We start from the raw sequence: 26,984 nt of genomic DNA on the forward strand, positions 1-26,984 counted from the left end.
AAAAATGGTAAGTCTCTCATCTCTCGCCTGACACTCACCAAGAAACCAGGAAGAAACATATACCAAGTTATTATCAATCTAGAAAACCCCAATAAAAATGATTGCGGGAAATATGTTATAGGATTGTGGTGGGGATCAGGATACCATAGCCCCAGACGCACCATATTTTTGAATAATATGCATAATCACCTTGATTTTAAAACCCCGTTCAGATCTATTATGCCTCATATTACTAAGTTCAAAAATATGATAGCCATTGATAACCCTACTTATGAAGATAGTATAGCTATGGAAACTGGATTCTCAGATGATAATTTTTGGCTGGAATGGATGAAATATAATGCCCATAAAACTAATAATACTGATTGCTATGTTTGTGCTAAATCTAGGCCTCATCTAGGTACTGTCCCTCTGAACATACCAGAATCAGAGGATAAATGCTTTTTTATTCTGTACACTGGTAATAAGACATTAGATAATGAATGTGAGTCATGGAAAAGGAATTACCCCATTTTGTCTAAAAATACTAACCCAGGTAACACCATCACCATTTATCCAGGAAATTATACTTGTTACTATTCAAATACCACCAATGGAGTTGATCTGAAAGTATTCCCTGAAGGATTCTGTGCCACTCGCAGATTCTTTGCTATGCCCATAATGAAAAAAATCCCTTGGTGATATTTATTTTATTTGTGGTGATATGAAGATTAGAACCAGACTCGAAAACACATGGAAAGGAGAATGTGCCCTGGCTAAAATCATTATGCCTATCCACGTTCTACCCTCCAGCATTGAAATACCCACACCTGCACCCACAACAAAACCATTAGACAGTATTAGAAGTAAAAGAGAAACACCTAAGGAAAGTTTTGATCCTCATGTGTATATCGACACTATTGGTGTCCCAAGAGGGGTCCCAGATGAGTTCAAAGCACGAGACGAAGTTGCTGCCGGCTTTGAATCACTGATACCCATTGTGACAATCAATAAGAATGTAGCATGGATAAATTATATGTACTATAATCAACAGAGATTTGTTAATGATACCAGAGATGCGTTGAAAGGTATTGCAGAACAGTTGGAAGCCACATCACAAATGACATTCCAGAATCGTATGGCTTTAGACATGATTCTTGCTGAGAAGGGAGGAACTTGTGTATATATTAGTAAGGTTGCAGGATGTTGTACGTACATACCTGACAACACAGGTGCCAATGGCAAAATAACCTTAGCTATTAAAAAGTTAGAGGATCTCTCCATTGAACTCAAGAAGAACTCAGGTGTCTCTGACCCCTGGGCTGATTGGTTTGGATGGATGAACAATTGGAAACACGCACTTGCACAACTAGGCATCATTATCCTTGTAGTTTTGATATTCATTGTGATTACTGCTTATTGTGTTTTCCCACTTTGTAAAAAGGTAGCTTCTAAGTACCTTGATACTGCTACACCCACTATGTATACTGATTTGACACGTGGCCCCCCTACCCCCGAGGATTATGCTATGTACGTACAAGAACAACGAAAGAAGAAGAATCTACTTGTAAGAATCATGTAATATAACAAACATGATTCTAAGAGGGGATTGTAGGATTCTATGTGTACATAGCTGTCTTTATTATATCCTAAACGTCTGTTGTGTAACTTCTTTGTCTTTTGTCTGCTCCTTGACCTCCTCCCTCCCATCCCTGTTTTATATCGAGTGCAAACTCTATTTGTCCAGTGTGCAAACTTCTTGCTGAGTACAAAAGTTTACCAAACATGTAGTTCTGCTGATGCAGTATCCCCCTACGTCAGAGCCACCCCTATGCACCACTTTTGGTCCAATTAAATGTATAGTTCAATGTTCATTTTCTTGTCTACTGATATATATACCTATAATCTGTAACATTAAAGGCAGAGTTGTACCCTGCATACTTGGTCTTCGATTATTGATCATTCCTATACAGGGTCTCTCTCACGGAATTCTAAGGAGTCATCACATTGAGGTCTATCAGGTAAAGGAGAGATAAAATTACATCTCCCAACAGTGGACAAAAAGGTATTTAAAGAGCCATGGTTAATGTAGACATTTCAGGAGTATATCTTAACTAAATAGATATGAGATTAAACTTAATAGAGTGAAGATCAGAAGGTGGTAAAACCAGATCACCCTGGACATTAAAGAACGTGGCAAGTAATATAGCAGGACCCTACAGAAAGTCATTAGTAACTGCAAGGGAAAACAGGAGGTTTTTAAAACACATTATCATCTTCAAGATCTAAAACCCCTCACCCAACAATACTACACCTCCATGTATTATTATTATTTTTTATTAACAGTTTCTTATATAGCGCAGCATATTCTGTTGCCCTTTACAAAAGGAGACAGTAATACAACAAACAGGGTATTTACAGACAGTGAAAAGGTAGGAGGGCCCTGCTCGCAAGCTTACAATCTATAGGGAAATAATCAGTGATACACAAGGATAGATACTGTATTCTTTATTGCATCAATTCCACCAGAATGCAAGGTTCCGTGACTGGTTCTGGAATTTGATAAGCTTGTCTGAAGTTTGTGAAGGTGAGTTTTCAGGGAACGTTTATAGGTTTGGAGACTGGGGGAGAGTCTTATTGTGCTTGGGAGGGCATTCCACAGAGTGGGTTCAGCCCGAAGAAAGTCTTGCAATCGGGAATGGGAGCAAGTAATGAGTGTGGAGGAGAGACTCAGATCTTGGGAGGAGCGTAGAGGTCGGGTTGGAAGATACTTTGACTTAAGAGAAGAGATGTATGTTGGTGTAGTTTGGTTTATGGCTTTGTGTGTAGTAAAATAATTTTGAATTGAATATGGTAACCAGTGAAGTGACTGACAGAGTAATTTTGCAGAAGATGAACGTCTGCCTAAGAAGATTAGCCTCGCAAGCTGCATTCATGATGGACTGTAGTGGTAAAAGTCTGTATTGGGGAAGGCCAATAAGGAGAATATTGCAATAAGCAATGCATGAGATGATGAGAGCATGGATTAGAGATTTTGCAGTGTCTTGTGTAATGTAAGGGCGAATTTTGAATATGTTTTTTAGATGCATGTGGCATGATTTTGAGACAGATTGAATGTGGGGTACAAAGGGATTGAAGTGATTGTGTGAGAAGTGTGTGGTCAAAAGCAGCAGAGAGATCTAGAAGAATTAGTAGTGAATAGTGGCCTTTAGACTTAGCAGTGACCAGATCATTCACAACTTTAGTCAGTGCTGTCTGTGTGGAGTGTTGACCTGATAGCCTGACTGAAGCGGGTCCAGTAAGTTGTGCAAGTTAAGAAAGTGTGTGAGGCGAGTGTAGGCGTCTTTGAAGTAGTTTGGAGGCGCATAGAAGTTGAGAGATGGGACTGTAGTTTGAGAGAGAGCTTGGGTCAGAATTTTGTTTTTTCAGAATCGGAGTAATAACTGCATGTTTGAACAATGAAGGAAAGACACCAGTAGAGAAAGAGAGGTTACAGATTTTAGTTAAGATTGGCATGAGCACAGGAGACAGAGATTTACTTATTTGTGAGGGTATAGGGTCAAGAAGAGAGGTAGTAGAGTGGGAAGAGAAAAGTGCAGATGGGATCAAATGAAGTAAATGCGTCAGAGGGCTCAGGCATGGAATGGAGCAGATCACCAACTGAGTTGGAGCATACCAATTCATCTCTGATCTTGTCAGTCTTATCCCTGAAGTATGAAGCAAGATCTTGTGCATGGATAGTGGCTGGTGGCTTGGGTGAGGGAGGGTTGAGAAGGGATTTAAATGTATTAAAAATACGTTTTGTGTTAGAAGCTTGAGCAGAAATGAGAGTTTGGAAATATGTTTGGCATTTCCAGGGCACAACTATAGGACTGGTAGATAGTCTTATATGTAAAGAAATCCATTGGACTGTGAGATTTACACCATTTAACTACATAATGTATCCCTCCGGGTACTGTGCTTGTCAGAGCATCATTTATTCCTGCAATGACCCATACCACAACATTTTTACCTCCAGGTCCTGTGCTTGTCAGAGCATAATTTGTTCCTCTATGGACCCCTACCATGTAATTCATCCCTCCGCATACTATGCCATCACATCATTTATACATCTATGTACCTGTACCACATCATTTATATCTCTGCATACTGTGACTGCCAGAAAATCATTTATACCTCCACCTAATGACAATAGCTGGCTATACTCTAACATTTGGATTTAAGCCTCCACTTTATTGAAGAGAAAGGCACTGCAGAGATTAGGTTAGACCAGGGGTCCTCAAACTATTTTGTGCTGGGACCTCATCAGACAATAAACATAATGACAGCAAGTTACTGCAGAAGGTCATCACATCACATGTGTAGTCAGCAGACAGCACATACATGGCAGCATTGTGGAGGCACAAAATGATGGGTGGAGTCTAACATAACAGACAATTCAACAGATTTTTCAGACTCCTTGAAACACTGAGATTAGAGAAGTCATCAGCCTGATGGTAAGTAGCATGGAGTCACCACCACCACCGGGATAGATGATAACACAGCATAAGTAGTATTTAAATACATATGAAAATAGGGCTGTGGATTAGCTCACAAACAATGTCCAGGTAGACGGTCAAATAGGTTGACACCAAAAGGTTGACACGCACTAGGTTGCAGTGATAAAAGGTTGACCCCCCCAAAAAAAAGGGAACTTTTGCTTCTGTCGACCTTTTGTGAATATCGTCCTAGTGCATGTCGACTTTATGGTGTGGACAAATTGACTTTCTAACTAGACATTCTCTGAGAGACATCTGGATACTGGAAATTAATTAGAGAATGCTATTATATAAACATTTTATTTCCATTCATATATAAAAACTATACACTTGTTGCAGGACTTGTTACAAGGTGTATAATTAGAGTGGATCAACCAGTATTCGGGATTTAGTGGCCTTGTAAATGATACAACATGGTCATTTGAGCACATATGAAGAACAAGGATATTACAGGTGAGCCAGGTAGAGCAGCAGAAAGCACAGGGCACACTGACAGGTAAACTGAACGGCACAGAGCACAGTTATCAAGGGGCAAAGTTTTTGCAAAGTATCGGTGCAGTTTATTCTACAGAAAAAAGTTGGGATGTGAAACAAATGCATCACCTTACAGCATGCATTGGGGTTTGCAGTCAGCCATATTGCTTCAATTGCTGGTAGCAGTGCAACAGCTAAATGGGGAGCAGGGGGCATGTTAAAGCGATAGATTGCCAAACCGCTCAGAAGCTGCCACTCACTAGGTAAGGACTTATCCACTGGTCTCTCTATCACTGTGGTGTCTGAGTTGCTACTGCTGCTACTGCCTGGAAAATAAGAGATGTCCCCAGAAGACAGCATGGAATACACAGATCATGAGAAGACAGACAAGAGCAATAACAGGCAGAGAACCGTAGATGCTTATACATCCAGATGAAGGGAGCTGCACGTAACTGTAATAGAGGAGTGGATGTATCAAGCAGTAAAAAGAGGGGAGAAGTTACCCATAGCAACCAATAAGCTTTGAGGAAGCATTAATCAAGTACACGCTATAAAATGATAGGTAGAAACTGGTCTAGGCATAGCGTGGGGCCATGCCCCCCACCGCACATTCCTATATATATAGATACATACGCAGGCACACACACACACAAATTATTATACACACATCAAGTTCAAATTCAGGATTTTCAGAAGGGGGTTTCCAGAGATAGGTGAAACTAAGCAGGGGGGTGAAGGCCAGTATATGAGGTGACTCAGTATATGCCATGTCCGTTAAACCCTTCAGTGGTGGGTGTTTTTTAGGGAGCGCTCCAAACTGGGTGAGTTTAAGGGGAGCGCTTCCTAAAAAAAAAAAAAACCTACCACTGTAACCTCGGGTCCGGGCAGCGTCACTGATCAGCCCTGTCCTGCCCCCGGCAACCCAGCTGTGTGCGGCGTGACTTTACAAGGTCACGATGCACAGAGCCGGGGGTGGAAGGAGGCTGGGCCATGCAGCCGCTGAAGCTAAACGTGGCGCTGATCTCAGCGACGCTGCCGGCGGGAGGGAGCGCAGGCAGTGGCACTCCCAAGAATTTTCCAGGTTTGCCAGGCTGCGCACTGGAGCGCCACTGAAGGGGTTAAACTAGTGTACATAGATAGACCTACATGAGATGACAGATAGATGATACATAGATAGATAACTGTATTAGAGAACCATTGCTGTATAGGAGGAGCTCAACCAGAAGCCAGGCTAAGGAAACCAATATCCATGACAATGTAACCACATTCAAACATTGATATGGCACACTGCCCAGTGTCTTCATTTAAACAGTCCGTTGTGCTGCACCTCTGCTTTTTATGCTGGCTGGTTCTACAGACCTTTGCAAGCACTGGATGAATATTTACATCTGTTTTATGCACTTCACCACGGCACTCACAATTCCTAGATTTGGGCCAAATACAATAGTTTCTGGACAAATAGCACTCTTTGTTTGTGACCACATTGTTTAAATAGAAATCACAGGGGCACTACACTCCCTATATTAAACTAACAAGCAAAAACAAATAGTTAAGATTTAGTGCATGTACTGATCAATGCATTTTAAGCCTGCAATCCCCGGAAAGGGAACCCACATTTCTGCAGAACCATTGCACAACCCGATCTTTGCAAGGGGAGAAGCATAATGATAGAGGGGTGGGGTAGAGGCTCCTTTATAGGAAAAAAACAAAAAAACCTGGTCAGTTAGTACTCAGAACACCCCCCTCCCCCCACCACCACATGTGCTAGTAATATATATATATACATACATACACACACATATACATACACACACATATACACATACATACATACATACATACATACATACACACACACACACACACACACACATACATACATACATACATACACACACTAGTAAGCTTGCTCGAAGCAAAAGCTTCAAAAGTAAGTCTGCTACCTTCTGTGTTTGTGCATGTGTGAGAAAGATGTAGTTTCACTCTCTGCCAGCAGATGGCAGTATTTCGGAGACTCACAGACATACATACACACACACACACACACACACACACACACACACACACACCTCATTCTAGTCAGGATGGGACAGATATTCCATGTGATTGTAAAAGTAGCAAAATTAATTTAGGCAGCAAAATAGGGAGACTGAGGAGAGGGAAGGGGTGGCTACCACACTGCCTGTATGTTCCATATAACTGAATGCAAATACCTGACAGCCAGGAAGGTTTTTCTGACAAGACTCCAATCCTCTCCTCACCCTTCAACACCACACTGCTCTGCAATGCAGTCACTGACATGGAATATGCAGTAAGTGTGGTGCCCTCTTCCCTCCCTTAAAGTCCTCTCTACCTACCCTAAGTCCCAACATCCAGCTTGTTACAGAGAGCCAGCGCCTTCTGTCCCTACTGGCACCTAAAGCTCCACTCTCTTTGCCCCTGATATCCCCTATTTTCACTATTTGATACATCAACCCCAGATACTGAAGATATTGAAGTTGCCATAATGAAGTTGCCTATTTTCTTCCTCAAAAGGTCCGTACACACTTAATTCAGCAATTCCGCGAAGACAGATGAACCCTGGGTAAGCACGGAACTATATCATTAACGATATTGTTCACCGTTATTGCACGGACCCCTGCCAAACATGCAGTCACTGACTATAGCAACAGATTGGACTGCATTGCTCGGACGATCAAGCTCATCATTAACAATCCACAGGAGCATGCATCGTTAATGATATAGTGTGTACGCACTGATCGATATGCACTATGATATCATCGTTAGGAGTACCCAGCTTTAGGCTGAAGTCCCATTTGAGAAAAGGTCATTTTTCAAATGAAAAGTAAAAAGAATCACACAGGAGACGAATATCCAAAATGTATGCAGCTGGATAATAGGGGCAAAATACACTTGGCAGATTCTGCATCTTCAGTGTTCAATTAGTCCACAATGGACAAGTCTCACCCCCTCTAGCACACATACTACAATATTGGATACTGCAGCAAGCTCGGCCAGCTGTCATCCATCAGTGGACCTACATCGCTTTGGGATAATACAGCTGAGGTCACAACTCCATTTCTGCTGGTGACAAACATACATTTGTACCAGTGTGTGTGTTTTAGATCACAGACAAAGTTTAGGTCAGTCATTAGGGCGACAGCAAATGGTCAACACTGACAAAAAGATGATACAGGCAAAAGGTGAACATGGAAAAAAGGTAACATGAGAAAATGTTGACATGAGTTTTTCCCCCACTTTTTCAGCACCTCTATCTTTGTTCTGGACCAGCACCTAAACCATACCTCCCAACTGTCACGATTTTAGAGGGACAGTCCCGATTTTCGGGTCCTGTCCCGCTGTCCCACCCGCGGCAGGCATTGTCCCGCTGCGGGGGGTGGCAGTTGGGAGACCCCCCAATCTAGTAGAATAGACGCTGTGCGCATGCGCACAGCGTCTATTCTCGTATGAAAATGAGGTCGCGGCTAATTAGCATAAGCCGCACCCTCATTTGCATACGCCCCGCCCCCTTTTCGGGCGCTCGCGCGGCTTCGCGTCCCTATTTCCTCCGGACAGAAGTTGGGAGGTATGCCTAAACTACTGTGGATTTGAACCCTGCTGTCTCAGATGTTTGCTCAGCAAAGTGCCATTTGCTTATACACAGACTATTCCAGATGGATCTGAAACAATCTTCAGGGTAACTATCACACCCCAAGTCGGGCATTATACCAGAACGTTTGTTATTAGCACATACATATAGTATGTGCCTACCCTTTTAATTAATTTACCTTTGGTCGTAAATAAGACTGTGCTCCATACTTCGACATTATTGATACCTCAGAATCAACAATAATTTGTATTATTGCAATTTGTTTTATGTATTTTTCTATGTGTCTGGTTGAGCTCAAATAACATATGTGCATGTTTTATATTACGCATTGCTTATAACAGGCATGTCCAAACTATGGCCCTCCAGCTGTTGTGAAACTACACATCCCAGCATGCCTTGCAATAGTTTAACATTCCCTAATAACAAAAATGTGGCAAGGCATGCTTGGATGCGTAGTTTCAGCAGCTGGAGGGCCATAGTTTGGACATGCCTGGCTTATAAGCTATATATGCATGTTTTATATTGCGTATTGCTTCTAAGATATATATGCATGTTTTATATTAAGCATTGCTTCTAAGATATATGTGCATGTTTTATATTACGTATTGCTTCTAAGATATATGTGCATGTTTTATATTACGCATTGCTTCTAAGATATATGTGCATGTTTTATATTGCGTATTGCTTCTAAGATCTATATGCATGTTTTATATTACGTATTGCTTCTAAGATATATGTGCATGTTTTATATTACGTATTGCTTCTAAGATATATGTGCATGTTTTATATTAAGCATTGCTTCTAAGATATATGTGCATGTTTTATATTACGCATTGCTTCTAAGATATATATGCATGTTTTATATTACGCATTGCTTATAAGATATATATGCATGTTTTATATTACGCATTGCTTCTAAGATATATATGCATGTTTTATAATATGCATTGCTTCTAAGATATATGTGCATGTTTTATATTACGCATTGCTTATAAGATATATATATACATGTTTTATATTACGCATTGCTTATAAGATATATGTACATGTTTTATATTACTTATTGCTTCTAAGATATATATGGATGTTTTATGTTACGCATTGCTTCCAAGATATATGTACATGTTTTATATTACGTATTGCTTCTAAGATATATCTGCATGTTTTATATTAAGCATTGCTTATAAGATATATGTGCATGTTTTATATTACATATTGCTTGTTTTATATTACGGCGTATTGTGGCTCCACTAGGAAGCCTGTTGCACGTCTGCACACCAGATAATTACGACGTATTTAGAAAGAGGAACCCCAATTTTCATATATAGACAGGAGGGGGTGCTGTTCCCAGCAGTCAGGCAAATAGCATTTTAGAACAAGAAGAGAAAAGGGACTGCTTTGGGGGGAACGCACTAAAGAAATAGAATCATAAAATATAACTTTTAATTCTTTATTGTTAATAATCCCACAATTAGCTTATATGGGAATGCAGCGAAAAGTAGAGGTTAAAACATATTAGACATACCAACATATACACACTATGTGCTCAAAAAGACAAGAAATAAAGTGTTTTTAAAAATACACTTGAATCCTGTCTGAAAAATATTTGTTGGGTAATAGCCAACGATGTGGTGCTATAATCAGAGAGATGTACCCCTGTTTGGTGTTTTTTATTGTTTTTAATATGAAAACACTTATTTCACTCAGACTTGCTGTACCCTTGGTGCCACCTGCTGGTGGTTTAACGGTATTATAACAGTTCTCAAGGTGTTATCCCAATGTGATCATCTGGTAAATTGTCCTTTGGTGCCACCTACTGGTGGTTGAAAATATTATCTCGGACTTAGTTTATTATAGTGGTCCTCTGATTTTATTGGGGGTCACAGAGGGGGAGACAAGAGTGTTTTATTTGTTTTAGTGTAGAACAATAAAGAAGGAAAACCACCTTGGAAGATGGACAGTATATAATGTCTAGGGTTTCTCTGGTTATATTATGAGCGCCCAGGTAGATATATTATGCTGTTGAACGGGATTTGAATTATCCCCTTATCGTTTTGTAGAACAGCCCAAACACACCTGCTACCTGCTTCACCTTTGGTGTTATCTATCGACACCTAGGTGGTCTGGTGGCGCCCTATTGAACCAACATCATAATTTATATACATTTTTAGGCTAACAAACATATCAGACAGGCATTACAAGCCTTGTGAAAACACTGGCAGCACGCTGATTGGCTGAGATCAGCGTGCGCTGTGCTGCCAGAGTTTTCACACTAGAAGCGCTTCCGCATAGCCCGGCGGATAGCGCTCGTGATTTTTAATGGACTGCAGGGACCCCCGCTGCCTCCGCCGCCAGATTTAAATACACAGTGCCGTAGGACAGGTAACCGGGCGGCACAAAATGCCGCCCTCCAGTGGCCGGCGCCCTAGGCAAATGCCTAGATTTGCCTAGTGGTGGCGCCGGCCCTGCGCATTGCTTATAAGAGATTTGTGCATGCTTTATGTTCTCAGTGAAACCCAGCGCTGCTCTCCCACTTTTTGTTCTGTTTTCCTTGCTAGAGGGTCTTCACACTCTCCTCCAGAGCAGCAGCAAAAACAGCACCCACAGATACGGGCTTTCTATTTCGGAGCATCCAATTAGTGTACCACATCACTTGCCATGCTTTGTGCCTGGTGCCTCTCTCTACTATCAATGCGCTCTGCACACTTTTCTGTTCCAAGTGTCAGATGCCATGCAGTGAGAGTCTGGCAGCCATTCAGGATGCCGATCGAAAACAAGGTTTTTTTTTTTTTTTTAAATGGCAAAACCATGCCTTGTAAATGATTGCCCCTTTAAAGTTAAAAATTTTCTTGTGGCACTAAATAACAGTATAATGATAATCCAACTCCCCAGGTACAGTCCACATGGATGGTATAGTATGAAAAAGTGCAGAGAAAAAAAAAAGGAAACAAAAATAATTAATGTTCACCTTTTGCTTGTGGCGACTGTTTGTCGATGTCGAGCATTTGCAAGTGGACCTAGAAATTGTCTGTCAGCCATTCACAATGGAAAACACTAAAATATAAGCTGAGAGTACTGTATTACTTAGTAGGTATTGGCCTGTTTATTAGAAAAAGGAGTAATTAAATCAGCTCTAACGACTACTGCACTCATAGCAGATAAGTAACATAGGGGTAAATGTATGAAGCTTGGAGAAGTGGTATCTATCCCCATAAAGAAGAAGGTCATGTGCAAGGTGATCATGCGCCCCTGTCCATATCGGCGCTGCTATCAAAATGATAGCAGGCCGAATGTATGAACGGTCAGCATCGCTGACCGTTCCGCACGAAGCCTGCTTTGACTTCGCCAGCATCAGGCTGGCGAAGCCCTATCTAAACAGCAGGGACAGCGCTGTCCCTGCTGTTAGGTCTGGGCTGCGCTGGGGATCTCGCATGAACAGCGAGATCCCGCGCATGCCCAGTGCGGCCGGCCGGGGGACAGGAGATAGCGCATACTGATGCGCTATCTCCAGAAAGGGACATCGCCGAAGGGGGGAGTTAACGCTCCCCCGCTTCGGCAGACAAGATGTTAATACATCTTGTCGATGTCCCTTCCTGCTTCGCCTCGCTATTGAGGCGAAGCAGGAAGTATCATAGCGGCGCGATAAGCGCTGCTATGATACATCTGCCCCTATGTTCTTTAAGGGGATAGCTACCACTTCTCCAAGCTTCATACATTTACCCCACAGTTTCTAACAGTCATACTTTCCATTTAAAAAATGTTGCTTAGTTCTTTCAAATAATAGAGCCAATGATATTATGAGTAGAGAAACAGAATCTCTGTTCTCTATGTGGAAAGGTCTGTGATGCACGAGAAGACGATGGAGGCTGTAACATCTGACATCTCTGCTGTTTAACGGTGTGCTATGGCAGTGAACAGTGGTATGGCGAGAGTGAGATAGAGCAAAGCAAGGAGTAAGTAGCTGCTTCAGTCTGAACTCATTGCATGGAGTGGCCTCAGGTTCTACGGCATCGCAGCGAAAGACCAATTAGAAGGTTTCTGACTGACCTAAACTACTATCTGTGCTCACAGTACTCTATGACGCACAGCTACTGCAGTACTGTACAATGGCAATAGTGCGATGGGGATTCAGCAACAATTAAATTTTTTTAAAACTACAGTAATTACCTCGTCGTCTTTTCTTCTTTTCTCCATCCTCTCCAATTTCTCCATCTTCATCATCATCCTCATCTGAGCCGCTGTCATCCGAACCAGATATTTCCTCCCCTACAGTAGATTAAGTGACAGTAAGTAAAGCAGAAACATCAGTATTCCGACATTCTCATGGTTGGATGAGCCTCACGGCAGATGCAGTATAGAAACAGCCAGAGAGCCAAGAGTAAAATACATCCCTCATAGTAAAACCCTCATAGTAAAATACATAGGGGCAGATGAGTGAAGCAGTGATAAGGGAGGAGAAGTGAGCCAGTGGAGAAGTTGTCTATGGCAACCAATCAGCACTGAAATAACATCTATAATGCATAATATAGAATTATATAAAGCAACCGATTGGTTGTCAAGGACCTCTTCTCCTCTGGCTCACTTCTCCTCCCTTATCACTGCATACATATACTCCTATAGTAACATAGTTGGTGAAGTTGGGGAGTTCATCAAGTTGACCACACAAGATCTCCTGAGTTGTAAATGACTTGTATAAGGTTTAAATCAACCGGATAAGGTTATTACCTATCTATAATGACCCAGGATCCCCAATTAACTGATGACTACACTACAGTTCCTTATGAATAATTGTTATTCATCCACTCTCACACAGTTATTACCTTCCTCAAGTTTCTTTTTAAGATCTTCAATTTCTTTTTGAAATTGGCGTAGGAGGGCGTCCTTGGGATCTTCATTGATTCTGGCTTTATTCTTTATATTTTTAGCTCTATTTGCATATCGCAGAGTGCTGATTGTCTCATCATAGTTGTAATCTGCCGGGCCGATATTTGCACACTGTAAGGCAGAAATGTCGTTTTGGATGATTCATTATTACTATAATTAGTGGCTTTGAGTCATTATACATTAATGCTATGTAGCGCAAATTAAAAAAGGTCAGACATAGGATATTTATTTACTATTTTTTTCTGACTAAATTAGTAGATTTAATTAGCTGTGAGCAAGATGTACAGTTTTTTCCAGGCACTAAAGTTATTTTTGTTTTCATTTATATTCAAAATGTACACAAATAAGCCTAAAATGTCATGGAGTGTCATCATAGGAGGTTCCGGTACAGCTAATTAGATTGTCCACCATGTGTAAGAACATGGTGAAGCAAGATTTACTGCATCCACCAAATTAATTTGGTGGTATTCCTTCTGTAATTGCAAATAAAGGCCACATAGTGACATCTAGAGGCTAGTCTTCAAAAGGCAGCTCTCCATTTTTGCAAAACATAATACAATTTTACTAGCATGACATAAGGAGGCTTTGCAAAACATTGGGCCTACTTCAGACCAGATCGCAGGACAAATTTGTTCTCAAAATGGGCAAAACCATGTGCACTGCAGGTGGGGCAGATGTAACATGTGCAGAGAGAGTTAGATTTGAGTGGGGTGCGTTGAGATTAAAAACTAAATTGCAGTGTAAAAATAAAGCAACAAGAATTTACCCTGCACAGAAACAAAACAACTCACTTAAATCTAACTCTCTGTACATGTAACATCTGCCCCACCTGCATTGCACAGAGTTGCCCATTTTGAGAACGAAATTTGCCCAGCGATCAGGTCTGAATTCGGCTCATGTACTGTGTTAATATGCTGTATACAATCACTGTAAGAAGACTGACATTTAAGTATTATGTTCTACACCAATGATGGGCCAACAACCACACCAGCAGTCGTAATCTGTTGTAAAATATAACTGTTATTACACTAAGCAGATTATTTATTTAAAAAAAAAAAAATATTTAACTTTATTTGTACATTTCATAAGCAAATACACCACACACAGAAACAGAGAAGACAGTCATTATGTACGGACTGGCAAGACAGAGAAAGATTCCTACCATCATTGTCTTGGAATTCCCACCCAATGAATCTTGCAGCAACCTGGTCAGTTTGGAGTTCCTGTATGGTACGTGCGTGCTTTTTCCATCGACCAGAGCAGAGATGACATTACCCAGTGTGGAAAGCGACAGATTAATTTTCGTAGCTTCTTTCAGCCTTTGTCCAGTTGCCCCAGTCTTGCCTTGCCTTTCTGAGCCCTGAGGAGGTGAAGATTTACAGCTTATGTTACATGTATTCATATCAAAATTGAATTACCAACTATTATCGGTATGTGCACTATGTCCAAGCATAATATAATAATAAAAATAAAAAAGATAAAAAAAATAAAAACCCAGACTACATACAGCATTTATTTTAAATTCACTAAAGCCCCTCAAAAATATATGTCAGTTACTGACCAAGGGCCTTATACAGATGTGGCTGGAAATTGCATCGCTGAGTACTTGGAGGCAGAAGCAATGCCCAGATAGTGTAATGCAACAGGAGGCGTCTGGTATAAGTAGACCCGTCCTTCATACATGCGCACTCCTCTGCTTCATCTGTGGAAACAGCACAGGATGACTTGCTACACCATCGGCTAGCTGAAGGACCTATGAAGTCACACAGGCCAGCTGTTGTAGCACCTTCCAAGAGGCGAGGAAATCTGTCAGACGATGGCGAAGCTAGCCTTGGAACACTCACAATAAGGAGAATAGGAGACTCCATTTTGGGAAACTGGGGCCGCCAACACCACCACCAGACAGCTGCAAACTGTTAAATCACTTAATGTTTGCAGCCGTTCTGCTTCCGGTGATGCGGGGCCCGTACTGCACATGCGTAAAACATCGGTACTTTGGGCCTGATTCAGACCTGATCGCAGGGCACATTTTGTTTGCAGATGGACAAAACCATGTGCACTGCAGGTGGGGCAGATGTAACATGTACAGGATGATACTGGCTGCTTTATTCTGCAATATAGATATTCATTTAAACACACCTCACACAAATCTAACTGTCTCTGCACATGTTACATCTGCCCCACCTGTAGTGTACCATGGTTTTGTTCATCTGCAAACAAAATGTGCTCTGTTATCAGGTCTGAATTAGGCCCTTTGTGACAGGTGCCTCAAAAACAATCGGGACCTGAATGAGGCCCCAAGTTGTAATCACTCTGGACTGGTGAGAAGACCAGAAGAAATTGCTGTCAATGACTACAGTGCCACCAACCTCTACATGGCCCCTACTATTACTTTAAAATAGTGGCATGCAGTCCCTGGCACGTCATCCACACAGTAACCTCTTGAATAAAGCAGAATTAAGGGGCTCATTCAGGATTTACTGCGTTTTATAGGCATCCACTGGAACATTGAATACGGTGAGCGGCTGGCGCGGGGGTTAAATGGCGATGGTCAATTGTTTTTGGCGATCCCCGGGGCATAACCCCCTTGCTGGCTGCATGGGATACTGTCCGTTGTTAACTACAGTAATATATCCAACAAAATAAAAATAACAGCATAGAGGGAGGAAACATTCAGTACCGAAGTAAATAGGAGAGAAACTAAAATAAGAAATCATTACCTAACAAACAAGAAACCATACAAAAGCAAGTATAGAAAATCTGTGTTTTTTTTCTCTAAATAATCCTTAAATAATGCATTCTTAAAATACTCTTCTTTAGAAATAATTTTTATGTACTTGTACAATGTATTAAAAAGCAAAACCATTTCAGAAATGTGGTTATATACAGTTTTCCTTTTATGGGGATTTTTTTTTTTTATATTTAATATTTATTGGTACAAAATAAAGTCCACTTCCCAACCTTGCATTAAGGCAGCGATCTACAAGAATATACACCAGGGTATAAGGGTCAGTCAATATGAACAGCATGTGTACTTGTCAATACAGATCTGTGACAAGCTTGCTGTGCTTAGAACCAAAGATATACTATACATTGCCTTGTGTATATCAGCTTTAAATGGCACACAAAAAGAGACTTACAGTATAAAAGACTTACATTTTGTACCACCCAATTAGGCAGAGTTGTTTTTCCTCTGTCTTCCCCCACTTTTCCATCTGTCTTCACTTATTTCCCACATCTCCCATTATATTTGCTCCCATTCCTCTCCTTATTCCCATTTCCCCTGTTCTTGCTCCAATTTCTCTGCTTATTGCCATTTCCCCTGTTCTTGCTCCAATTTCTCTGCTTATTCCCATTTCCCCCTGTTCTTGCTCCAATTTCTCTGCTTATTCCCATTTCCCCCTGTTCTTGCTCCAATTCCTCTGCTTATTCGAATTAACCCATGTTCTTGCTCCAATACCTCTCCTTAAGGTGGCTATACATCTACAGATCGATTGTCAGATCTGGCTGGTTGGAACAAAAACCTGGTAATGAATGAGTGACAGCTTTTGGCAGTTTTCCAGCATTTCAAAGCAAATGGTCAACTGTCATTTACTCTCATCCATTGCCAGGTTTTCGTTCCAACCAGCCCAATCTGACAAAAGATCTGTAGATGTATGGCCAGCTTTACTCCCCTTTCACCCCTGTTCCTGCTCCAATCCCTCTGCTTAGTCGCATTCGTTCATGTTCCAATTCCTCTCCTTATTCCTGTTCCTGCTCCAATTCACCCCTGTTCCTCCTATCTCCACCACCTTTTGCCACTATTCCTCCCCCTCTCCCTAGTAACCTCTTCCTCCCGTCTCCCTGTACAGAAGTGGAACGGGTCAATGTGTAGTGAGAATAAGTAAAGGGCAAAAATCACAGACAATACAGGTCTAGACATTTAATCATTGTCTGATGGAAGTGTTTTCAGTGAGTCATAATTACTCATTATATATCAACCACATAACAAAATCTTGAAAGTATCATGGGTCTTCAAACTGTGGTTCTCCAGCTGTTGTGAAACTACAAATCCCAGCATGCCGTGCCACAGTTTTAACACTCCCTTATAGCAAAATTTGGCAAGGCATGCTGGGATTTGTAGTTTCACAACATGTGGAGGGCCGCAGTTTGAAGACCCATGCTCAGTATTGTAATATTACAATTATATGATCAGCCATGCAAATCCAGACACAAAAGCTGCACATGTTCCAATCAGCAGGGGTGCAGCAGATGCATTAATGTGTCCGGGTGTACATAGGTAATTTGGGAAGACCTGCAAGGGAAAGAACATTACGGGACTGTAGTAATTACTTCTCCCAATCCATATAATAAGTACACATGAGCAGTTAGACATCTCTTCTCTCAGAAAAAAAAATGTGACCATGTTCTATGGACCGATCAGACCAAACCACACACGAAAAAAAAAAATGTATATAGCCATATTTTAGGTACCCGTGGCATACAACACTTTCCTTTGCTCAATGCCTAGGTTCCCGTGGCATAGATTACTTTCCTTTGGCCAATGCCGAGGTCTGTGTTCCATGCACACATCACATACAGAACAGGTAACATGATACTTCTGCTGTTCCCTGTATCAGTGAGGTGTTGCAGTATAACACATTGCAGCTGTGCTATATGCATTCTTAGTTACAATGCAGACCAGGAAGCATAATCAGTATCAGAGTTTAAAAAAAATATTCATACCGCAAGGTCTACAAGATGCAGCTTCCCCATCCGCACGTGGATGTTCCCATCAGCCCCTTTCTCGCTGCACTCTATAGTGATGGTGAAGATGGCGTGAGACCGAGAGCTGTGCTCATTCATGTTGGTGGCACCAACAGAACCTGGGGAAAGGGAAATAGAACATCTTCACAATATACTGTACAGGAATGTATCAATTTGGTTTTCTTATTCTAAGGACTTGGGGCTATCTGTACAAAGTGGCTGCTTTTATAAGCTGCTGCTTCTCTGCAGGTTGGAGCTGAACATTAAAAGCTGGGCTGTAGGTTCTATGGAGGGCTAATGCATTCAAAGCAATAGGTCCCAGGGCCAAGTAGCTCAGCACCATATGGTAAACATAAAAGCCCCCTTATGTCTGCAGTATGCAATGTGATTCGGACTTCATCTTCAGGTATGGATTTGGTCCTATTTTTGTCTGGACATAAATCTAATTACTATCTAATATTTTTGGATAAAATAACATAAGGCCTTAGATAGTCAATAGGGCTATTCCTAACAGCTCATGTTCAATTTACAATTCCCCTCTTTCCCTCAAAGGAAGTCCATAAACCCTATCCAGTGGATCAGCTACCATCACACTTCTCCACATGGCCAGTTTCCTTAATGCAAGGCCGAGCAGTAAGGCCTGCAATAGTACATGGGCTGGGTAACTTCTCAGCATGCTGCATGGACAATACTGGCTACTATGCAGAAGGTCAGCTTAGAACCCTGTATGCACCCTGAGAGGTGCACTAAGAACTGCGACTTACGATTTTTGTGTCCCAGGGTCATGATCCGATCCATATCATCTGCATTGTTTACAACATATCCAGACAGGTCCTTAATGTAAACTCCTACATCAGGTCTCTCTTTAACCTAGAGTATAATACATTATATTAGTTACTTGTACATGTTTCTGAAGTAACACAACTAAAGAGCAGGGTTATCACCATTGCCACCATTCGCAAATAATCTCAACATTACAGCTGTATCTCTCATAGTTTACCATTACAGGATTTTCTATTTCCTGCCAATTGACAGATACGATTCTTAATTCTCTAGCATTTATGGTTGTACCATCTATAAATAAAAAAGGCTAAATACACCTCACCTCTTAGGTGAAGTACCACCAGTGACCACTAGAGGTCACTCGACTGACCAAATTACTCCTTAACAGAAAGTGAAAGCAAAATGATCTGTTTCAAACTTGCTGGATATGGAGAGAGCGAGCTGTGAAGACAGATTGGAGGTTGGAGCAGATAGAGACCAAACCTTCATTTTGGTGGGCTTTTATTGTGTTAATAAAAGTTGTGTGTGTTACGGAACCATTTTTTAAAACTACCACCTTATAATTTTATTCATTATCCTATTTTTGTTACACACTTCCAAAAACATATTTTCAATTAGAGATTGTCAATATTTTCCTACTGGAGAAAAAAAAAAAAAAAAAAAAAAAAAACAGTATAGGATTTTTGTCTAACCTGTAAGATCCTTTTTTTTTCTGAGGCCATGGTGGATACTGGAACTGTGGTGTATGGTGAGATCAGGAGACCCAGACACCAGGAAGTTAAACTTTAAGCGCAGCAGAGGCTCCTCTTCCCTTGTAACCCAGGCTAACAACAGATTGAGCAAACAAGCCAAAGAAACACAAAAAGAAAGAAGTAACCACACACAAACACCACTATGGCTCGGAGTGCCAGAAAAAAAAGGAACCCCAAGATGTAGGAGTGTGAGGGCTGAGGCCAAGGACCCACTATGGCCTCATAAAAAAAAAAAAAAAAAAAAAAAAAAAAAAGGATTTTACAGGTAAATCCCATTTTTTTCCCCTTTCAGCCAATGCTGGATTCTGGGACTGTGGGACATCCGAAAGCTGTCCCTTTATGGGTGAAAACACTCCTGAGCAGCGCTGTGGACCCCATCGATCGAGGCTAAGGTGTCAAAGCAACAGCTTTAAATTAAGGTGTGGGCAGAAGACCAGGTAGTTGCCAAGCTAAGTTGCTCTGCAGAAGCCACACTGTTCAAGAAGCCTCAACCGACCAAGTGGAGTGGGCCCTGACTATCTACCAGCCGGCAGATAAGCCTGGCTAACAGCAACCAACTGCTTAATAGCGACTAGCCACATTTGTGATCATAAAGCGAACAACTAATTAGTTTCAAAAGGAAAGACGGAGTGCGGTGAATGGAAATACACAGAACCCAGACCACATCGAGGGTGACAAATGAGGCACCAGTGTCCATAGAGTCTAAAGGCCCCCATACACTATACGATTCTGGGACGATTTCGGCACTTTGGGCCGATAACCGGATGAAATCGCCCCAAAATCGCAGGTGTGTGATGTATGATCCGATCCGATGTGCGGTCCTGTGCGCATCGGACCGGATCAGGGAGGTCGGACGGTCAGCACATAAGATCATCCGACCTCCCTGTATGCTATGCATATGCCTGCCCACCTGTCAGGCATAAGCATGCAGACACCGAGGGGCGGGGGAGCACGGCGGGCAGACACACTGACCTGGCTGGGCAGCTGTGATCACAAATAGCAGCGCTGCCGCTGCGGGACGGGACGGGATGCACAGTGGCGGCTATTAGATTTTTAAAATCCCTGTCAAATGACCGGCCGTTCTGTGATTGGCTGAGAGCTCTCTCAGCCAATCACAGAACGGCCGGTCATTTGACAGGCATTTTGAAAATCTAATAGCCGCCACTGTGCGTCCCGTCCCGCAGCGGCAGCGCTGCTATTTGTGATCACAGCTGCCCGGCCAGGTCAGCATCACTCGCCGCCGCCCGCCACCACTACTGCCGCCGCCCGCCCCCACTGCTCCCGATTTGTTTTACATGTGATAAATCGCAAGCGATTTATCACATGTAAAAACTGGCTCATCCAGTGCCAAATTGTATGTGAGCCTCCCGGGGAGCTGCCGGGCGGCTCACAGGAGAATTGGGTCCGACTTGTCCTAAGGACAAGTCGGCCTAATGTATGGGGGCCTTTAAGGAGACAGGGAGGGAACAACTATCTCCTGATTAATATGAAACCTGGATGCTACCATAGGAACATAGACAAGTTAAAACACAGCATGATCCAGGTGTAAAACCAGAAGTAGGACCTTGTGAGACAAGGCACCTAGGTCACAGACTTTGCACGCTGGGGCAATGGCCTCCAAAAATGCTTTCCAAGAATAGCTAGAACAGGGAGAATCCTGAGAGCCAAAATCAAATCCCAAGGCTGAACCAGGAGGAACAAAGTGGAATTGAAGGTGGAGCACCCTCTGCCAGAAAGTTTAAACCCAATGAACGAGCCAAGCGGCATTAACTTTAGGAAGGATACAGGTGGCCATACACTAATGCGAGGTCTCTCAGCAGTATATGGCCATTCAATTCCCTGTGAGCCATAGGATTGCATGCGGTCCTTCTGCATGTGGTGTATCGCATGCAATCCCACTCCCTTATGCTGGGAGGGGGGGCCCAAGGCGGAGGTCGGGCAGACCTCCAATTCTGATCTGCACATCAGATTGGATGTCATATACATGCAATCTGGGACAATTTCACAGGTATTCTTGGCCCGATCTGTCAGAATTGAGTGAATCGGGCCAAAATCACAGAGTGTATGGGGGCCTTAAGAGTCTAAAGGGGTGGCATTTGAGCAGATCCAGATGGCAGGCAGAACACCACTTGAAGGGATAAAAAGGGGAGGAGCCAATGCTGCAATTCTATCTGTTATTTTCTTGAAGGTGCTAAACAAATATGTAGAATCTGATTGGCTGCTATGGGCAACATCCAATCTTCAATAGTACTCCAATCTTAAGGTGCCCACTCACTAGAAAGATCTGCAATCTTAAAATGTGCGCATAAATTAGCCTTGAAATCTTTTGTCCGTTCTGGAGAAAAGATTTCAGGCAAGCGCACATCTTTACCAAAGATTTTTCTTAATTATTAGATTCCACCTGCGTTCCTATAGATCAGGCATTCCCAACCACGGTCCTCAAGGCACACCAACAGTGCAGATTTTAGTGATATCCAGGCTTCAGCACAGATGGTTTAATCAGAATCCCTCAGATACTAATTAAGTCACCTGTGCTCAAGCCTGGATATCTACAAAACCTGCACTGTTGGTGTGCCTTGAGGACCGTGGTTTGGAATGCCTGCTATAGATCTTTGGTTAAATCTTCTGATCTTTCGTGAAGCATGTAAGATCAGAAGATTTAGCAAAATATCCACGGGAGTGCGCATCAGACTGAAATCGGACGATATATGGGCCGATTTATCGGAAATCGGCCAAAACATTGTTCTAGTGTGTGGGCACCTTAAATATATTTACCCCTGAGTAGTTCATTGCTTGGTGCCCAGGCCTCCTGCACTCAGCATACCCCACAATCCAAGTACACTCACTGAAAAGAAAAACAGGATTTTCTTAAATCTTACAATGTGCTGTGCACAAGTGCCATCTAGTGGCTTTGATCAAATATGATATAAACAAACTTTCTGGAATCAGAGCACCCTAGACATTACCAGAATTTTTTATGACACCTTTATGCCAAAAGCTTCTTATTAAGAAATTCAGGGGGAAAGAAAAAAATTAAACTAAGTACCTGCAGCACCCAGTTTTGGGACAATTATTAATCAATGCCAATCTAAAACCTTTCACAGTTTCTGAACAAAAGGACAGCGAGTTACCTTAACCTCTTTATAGCCTCTAATAAAAATGGTTCGGATAATAAAACATCAGGACTGGAAAAAAAAAAAAAACAGGTTGTTTTCTTGGTTTTAGATAAATCCTCTTTGTTTTGTTTTTTGGGGTGGGGCCTTTGACAATCCTATTAGGACATGAAATACACAAACGTGTTTCCACAGTTGCAGACCCATTTTTGTGCTAAAATAGGGCTGCCTTCAGTGATTTTGTTTCGACTGCCTAAGGCCGGCAGCTCGCGCTGGCTTTTCATTTCAGGACTAATTGGCTGGCACCGGGCAAATCAATTAGCCACCAAGTATGTGTTATCCTCTAGATATTTAATATTAACTACATAAATCAAGAGGATTATGTAAATTCCAATCTTCTATTCCTCACCTCTAGTCTCTGGGTTTGATCTTTTCCAAGTAAATCCCGAACTTCTTCATTGTAAATTTCCAAGTAGGACACTCTGACCAGGAACCTATAAAACACAAGAATATCCAACTAAAACATAGGGCAATACCTGCAGTACAGACATAAGCGTGCGCACAAGATATGCAGGGAATGCCCCCAGTTTACTCTTAGGCAGCCAACACCAAACCTGCACTGACAAATCACCAGGATCGGTGTCGGTCATGTGCCGGAGGCAGAGAGGTGCAGATGTCAGCGGGTACTCTAATCCAGCGCCACCAAGGCCAGTTATGCACACCCTGAGAACATATTTTAAAACAGGTCACAGTAACCAAGACAACATTGTATTTTCACTGGATTAAGTGATGAAAGGACAACTAAACCCCACAATTGAACTTTAATATATGCACCAAGCAGGTATTGCTTAGCGGCAAGCTGACTTCCATTAAATCTACTGGATTGCTGTGAAATAACAGTTCTAGCTTTGTATACATATCAATCAATCAATCAATCCATCCATCTACATGTCAGATGCTGTGGGGTAAATTTACTAAGATGGGAGTTGCTATGGGCAACCAATCAGAATTGGTTGCCCACAGCAAAATCCCAGGTGAAGAAGGGCTCACATTTTAGTAAATTTCCCCCTGTCTGTGTTTAGATTATCACCCCTCTCCTAACTTCTCACCTTGCTGCAGAACAGACTGTGGAAAATGGATTAAGTTAATTATACAACTACAGTTCTTCCATGTAAATGAATAACTTCAAATACATGCATCATTTGCACACATTAGTGTTCAAATGTAACTGAATTTCCCCTTTATGAGAACCAGCGAAATAATGAAGAAGTTCAGGGTCATAGTGCATAGTTAGATTCAGGAACAACATAATACTATAGGATTCCAATAAACCTCCTCCACTGACTTCCATATTCTTGTAGTCTGAAGGGGCCACTATAAAACGAGCCCTGCATTAAAATAACAAATATTATATACAGTGGAAGGGAAGTCAGTCATGTAACAGAAGGTATATAGGGGATAATATAGTTAGGCCTTACAGTCTCTGAGAAGAGCATACACAGGAACCGGAAATCCCCCACTGGCAGCCTTACCGTGTATCTCCTTCTGCTTTAGCAATATGTCCAAAAACATGAGCAAATGAATTAGGGATGATCCCTCTAAGCTCAGGAACGGCCCTGACTCCCTCCATCGTAAATGTTTTGCCTGTACCAGTCTGTCCATATGCAAATATAGTACCTAGAAAAGGCAGGAGAATTAACAAAGGAAATTATCATTACATTGATTCCAAAATGTGAGTGGGACCCACATTTCATTTTCATTTACAGTCAGGATTGCACAGAACCAGTACTAAACTTCTTCTTGCGTGACGCACAAACGCTGGCTGAGCAGTAAGCTGGGAACTTCATCAACCTTCTGACGCAGTGAAAGCAGGAATGTTGGGAGGAGGAAGACAAGGTCACCGGTCCTTACTAATCAGAGACATAGGGGAGCAAACCTTCCAAAGAGGACAAATCGGATAAGTTGCCAATAGCAACCAACTAATTTTTTGCTAATTACATTGATTGGCCAAAACAAGTAAAAAATAAAAATATTCAAGATGGATCCCAACTGCGTACACTGTAACTGGAGATGGGTAACTTCTGATTAGGCAGATACAACATAATTGGCATGCACAACGTAACGTAATGTACATTCAGTGGCTATAAGACTCAACAAAGTCTGCATTTCCCAAATAGTTTAACCCCTTACTAGGGATGGTGCTGATTAAGGCTATAAGTAGATATAATAAACTATAACTTTCAAGCTGTGTTAATTATACCCAGCACATCATCAATGTGCAAAGCACAAAGAATAAACAAGATTAAAGGAATAATATTCTATTGAGAAACATCCTATACACCAACATGTCATGCTCAATGGTACAAAGGGGATGATTGTACCAATAGCCTCATCCTCTGAATGGCCCCAGACAAGGCCAAGTGTCTCGTACACACAATAGGATTACAGCATCTCTCACACATGGTGCATCGCATGCTAACTAAGTAACCTATGTTCAAGTAGCTACAATGGCTGCATTCATTTACAGACGCTTTCAGTTATTTGTCTGAAAGTTATGATACAAAATCCCAGATCTGTTCCTTTCTGATATATTGGACTCAGAAGTCTTGTGGCAATACAGTGTTTAAGGGGGCAGACAGGGCCAGCGCCACCACTAGGCAGCCTTAGGCATTTGCCTAGGGCGCCGGCCGCTGGAGGGCGGCAGTTCGGAGCTGGTCCCCCCCACGCCGCATCACCCAGCAAGCCCCCCTCCCCCTCCCTGGAGAGCGTCGCATCACGGCGACCCGCATCACCCACCAAGCGCCCCCCCCTGGAACGTCATGGTGCCAGACAACCCCCCTCCACCTCCCATCCCCGCATGGCAAGCCCCCCCCTAACGTCACGGCGATGTACACCGCATCACTGGACCCGGCAGGCGGCCCCCCCTCAAGCGGGTTAGTGATTGATCGCCGGGTCACTGCTAGGCACCGGAGCGCCCCAGGCGGGGAGACCCTCCCCGCCTGGGGCGCTCCGGTGCCTAGCACCGGCCCTGGGGGCAGGTGTTGTTAATAATAAGATGTCAGGTTGTTGAGGATGACATGCATTGGTAATCAAAAGATATTCCCACAATGCTCTCTAACCAATAAGCACCAGATCAGTAGCCCATATGACGTATTGCAACTTTAAGATGACACATACCATTATAGCCTTCCAGCACAGAATCAATAATAGGCCTAGCTGTCAAATTGTAGACATCCAGTTGTTTACTGTCTGGTCCAAACACAGTGTCAAATGTAAAGGTCTTTGGAGGCTCATTCATAGAGTCCACTTTGTGAACAGCAATAGTTCCTCTTATTTCGTCCACATTGACAGCCATCTTGCTGCTCATGGCCTTCTCTCGCTCGTTTAAAGGGCGACATCGTACCACGACTTTCACGTTATCACAAGATTCTGGTCTATCTGCTTTGTTTATCTGCAAAACAAATTAATTAAGAAAAGATGTTAAAAGACACAACAAAGATAAACATCCACAGATTGTAAGAAAGACATATTAGACTACAATTAAGGGACTTTTGATAAATAGGGAAATCGCCGGGTAAAAAGTACCCTCTCTTGACAGCACTGAAGACAACACAATAAACAGACTCCCTTAAGTGCACCCTTAACTCAGTGAGTAGTGGGTTTTCCTGGGGCAGGACAAATCTACCAGGGCAGGTTTGTCCTGCCCCAGAAATACTCACCACAGAAGGGGCAGCCACTCAGCCGTCTTCTGCAGCAGCACCTGCTCCCCTGGGGCTGCTGCTGACTGATTCTGCTATTTGTGGCCACATGGGGGGGGGGGGCTCGGGAGTTCAGCCATTCACCAGTTCGGGCATTCCTGAGTTTGGACACCCGAACACACAAAAGGTGTAGTGTGGCCGAACCTCCCCAACAGGCCCTGATCCTCCCAGAGTGGCAACAGATTGGTGTCATGATTGCATCAGGGGGGGGGGGGGGTTCGGGATCAGTGGCAGAGAGGATGGTAGTGCGCCAGTGGCTCACCGCTGGAGGCACCACTGGCACACCCTTTCTTTACAGTGGCATGCATGAAAATGTCTCCAGAGAGACGCTCTTACAATGCAACTCA

The 26,984-nt window shown here is 42.5% G+C and overlaps 1 protein-coding gene across 2 annotated transcripts in view; it reads right to left on the minus strand.

The window, feature by feature from the left end:
• KIF3A (kinesin family member 3A) overlaps nucleotides 1–26,984 on the minus strand; it is a 70,002-nt gene that overhangs the window by 33,638 nt on the left and 9,380 nt on the right. Inside the window, exons 2-10 of one of the 2 annotated variants that reach the window (XM_083181939.1) lie at nucleotides 26,057–26,330; nucleotides 24,412–24,556; nucleotides 23,289–23,373; nucleotides 18,996–19,101; nucleotides 18,211–18,350; nucleotides 14,648–14,845; nucleotides 13,422–13,596; nucleotides 12,769–12,867; nucleotides 5,252–5,317 (exon numbers count right to left, since the gene is read on the minus strand). In XM_083181939.1, the coding sequence (XP_083038065.1) occupies nucleotides 5,252–5,317; nucleotides 12,769–12,867; nucleotides 13,422–13,596; nucleotides 14,648–14,845; nucleotides 18,211–18,350; nucleotides 18,996–19,101; nucleotides 23,289–23,373; nucleotides 24,412–24,556; nucleotides 26,057–26,330 (1,288 nt within the window). The remainder of the gene's footprint in view (nucleotides 1–5,251; nucleotides 5,318–12,768; nucleotides 12,868–13,421; nucleotides 13,597–14,647; nucleotides 14,846–18,210; nucleotides 18,351–18,995; nucleotides 19,102–23,288; nucleotides 23,374–24,411; nucleotides 24,557–26,056; nucleotides 26,331–26,984) is intronic. The other variant, XM_083181938.1, reaches the window with a different exon arrangement.

The sequence above is a fragment of the Crinia signifera genome, chromosome 4, assembly GCF_055691185.1.
Source record: "Crinia signifera chromosome 4, ASM5569118v1, whole genome shotgun sequence".
Lineage (NCBI taxonomy): Eukaryota > Metazoa > Chordata > Amphibia > Anura > Myobatrachidae > Crinia > Crinia signifera.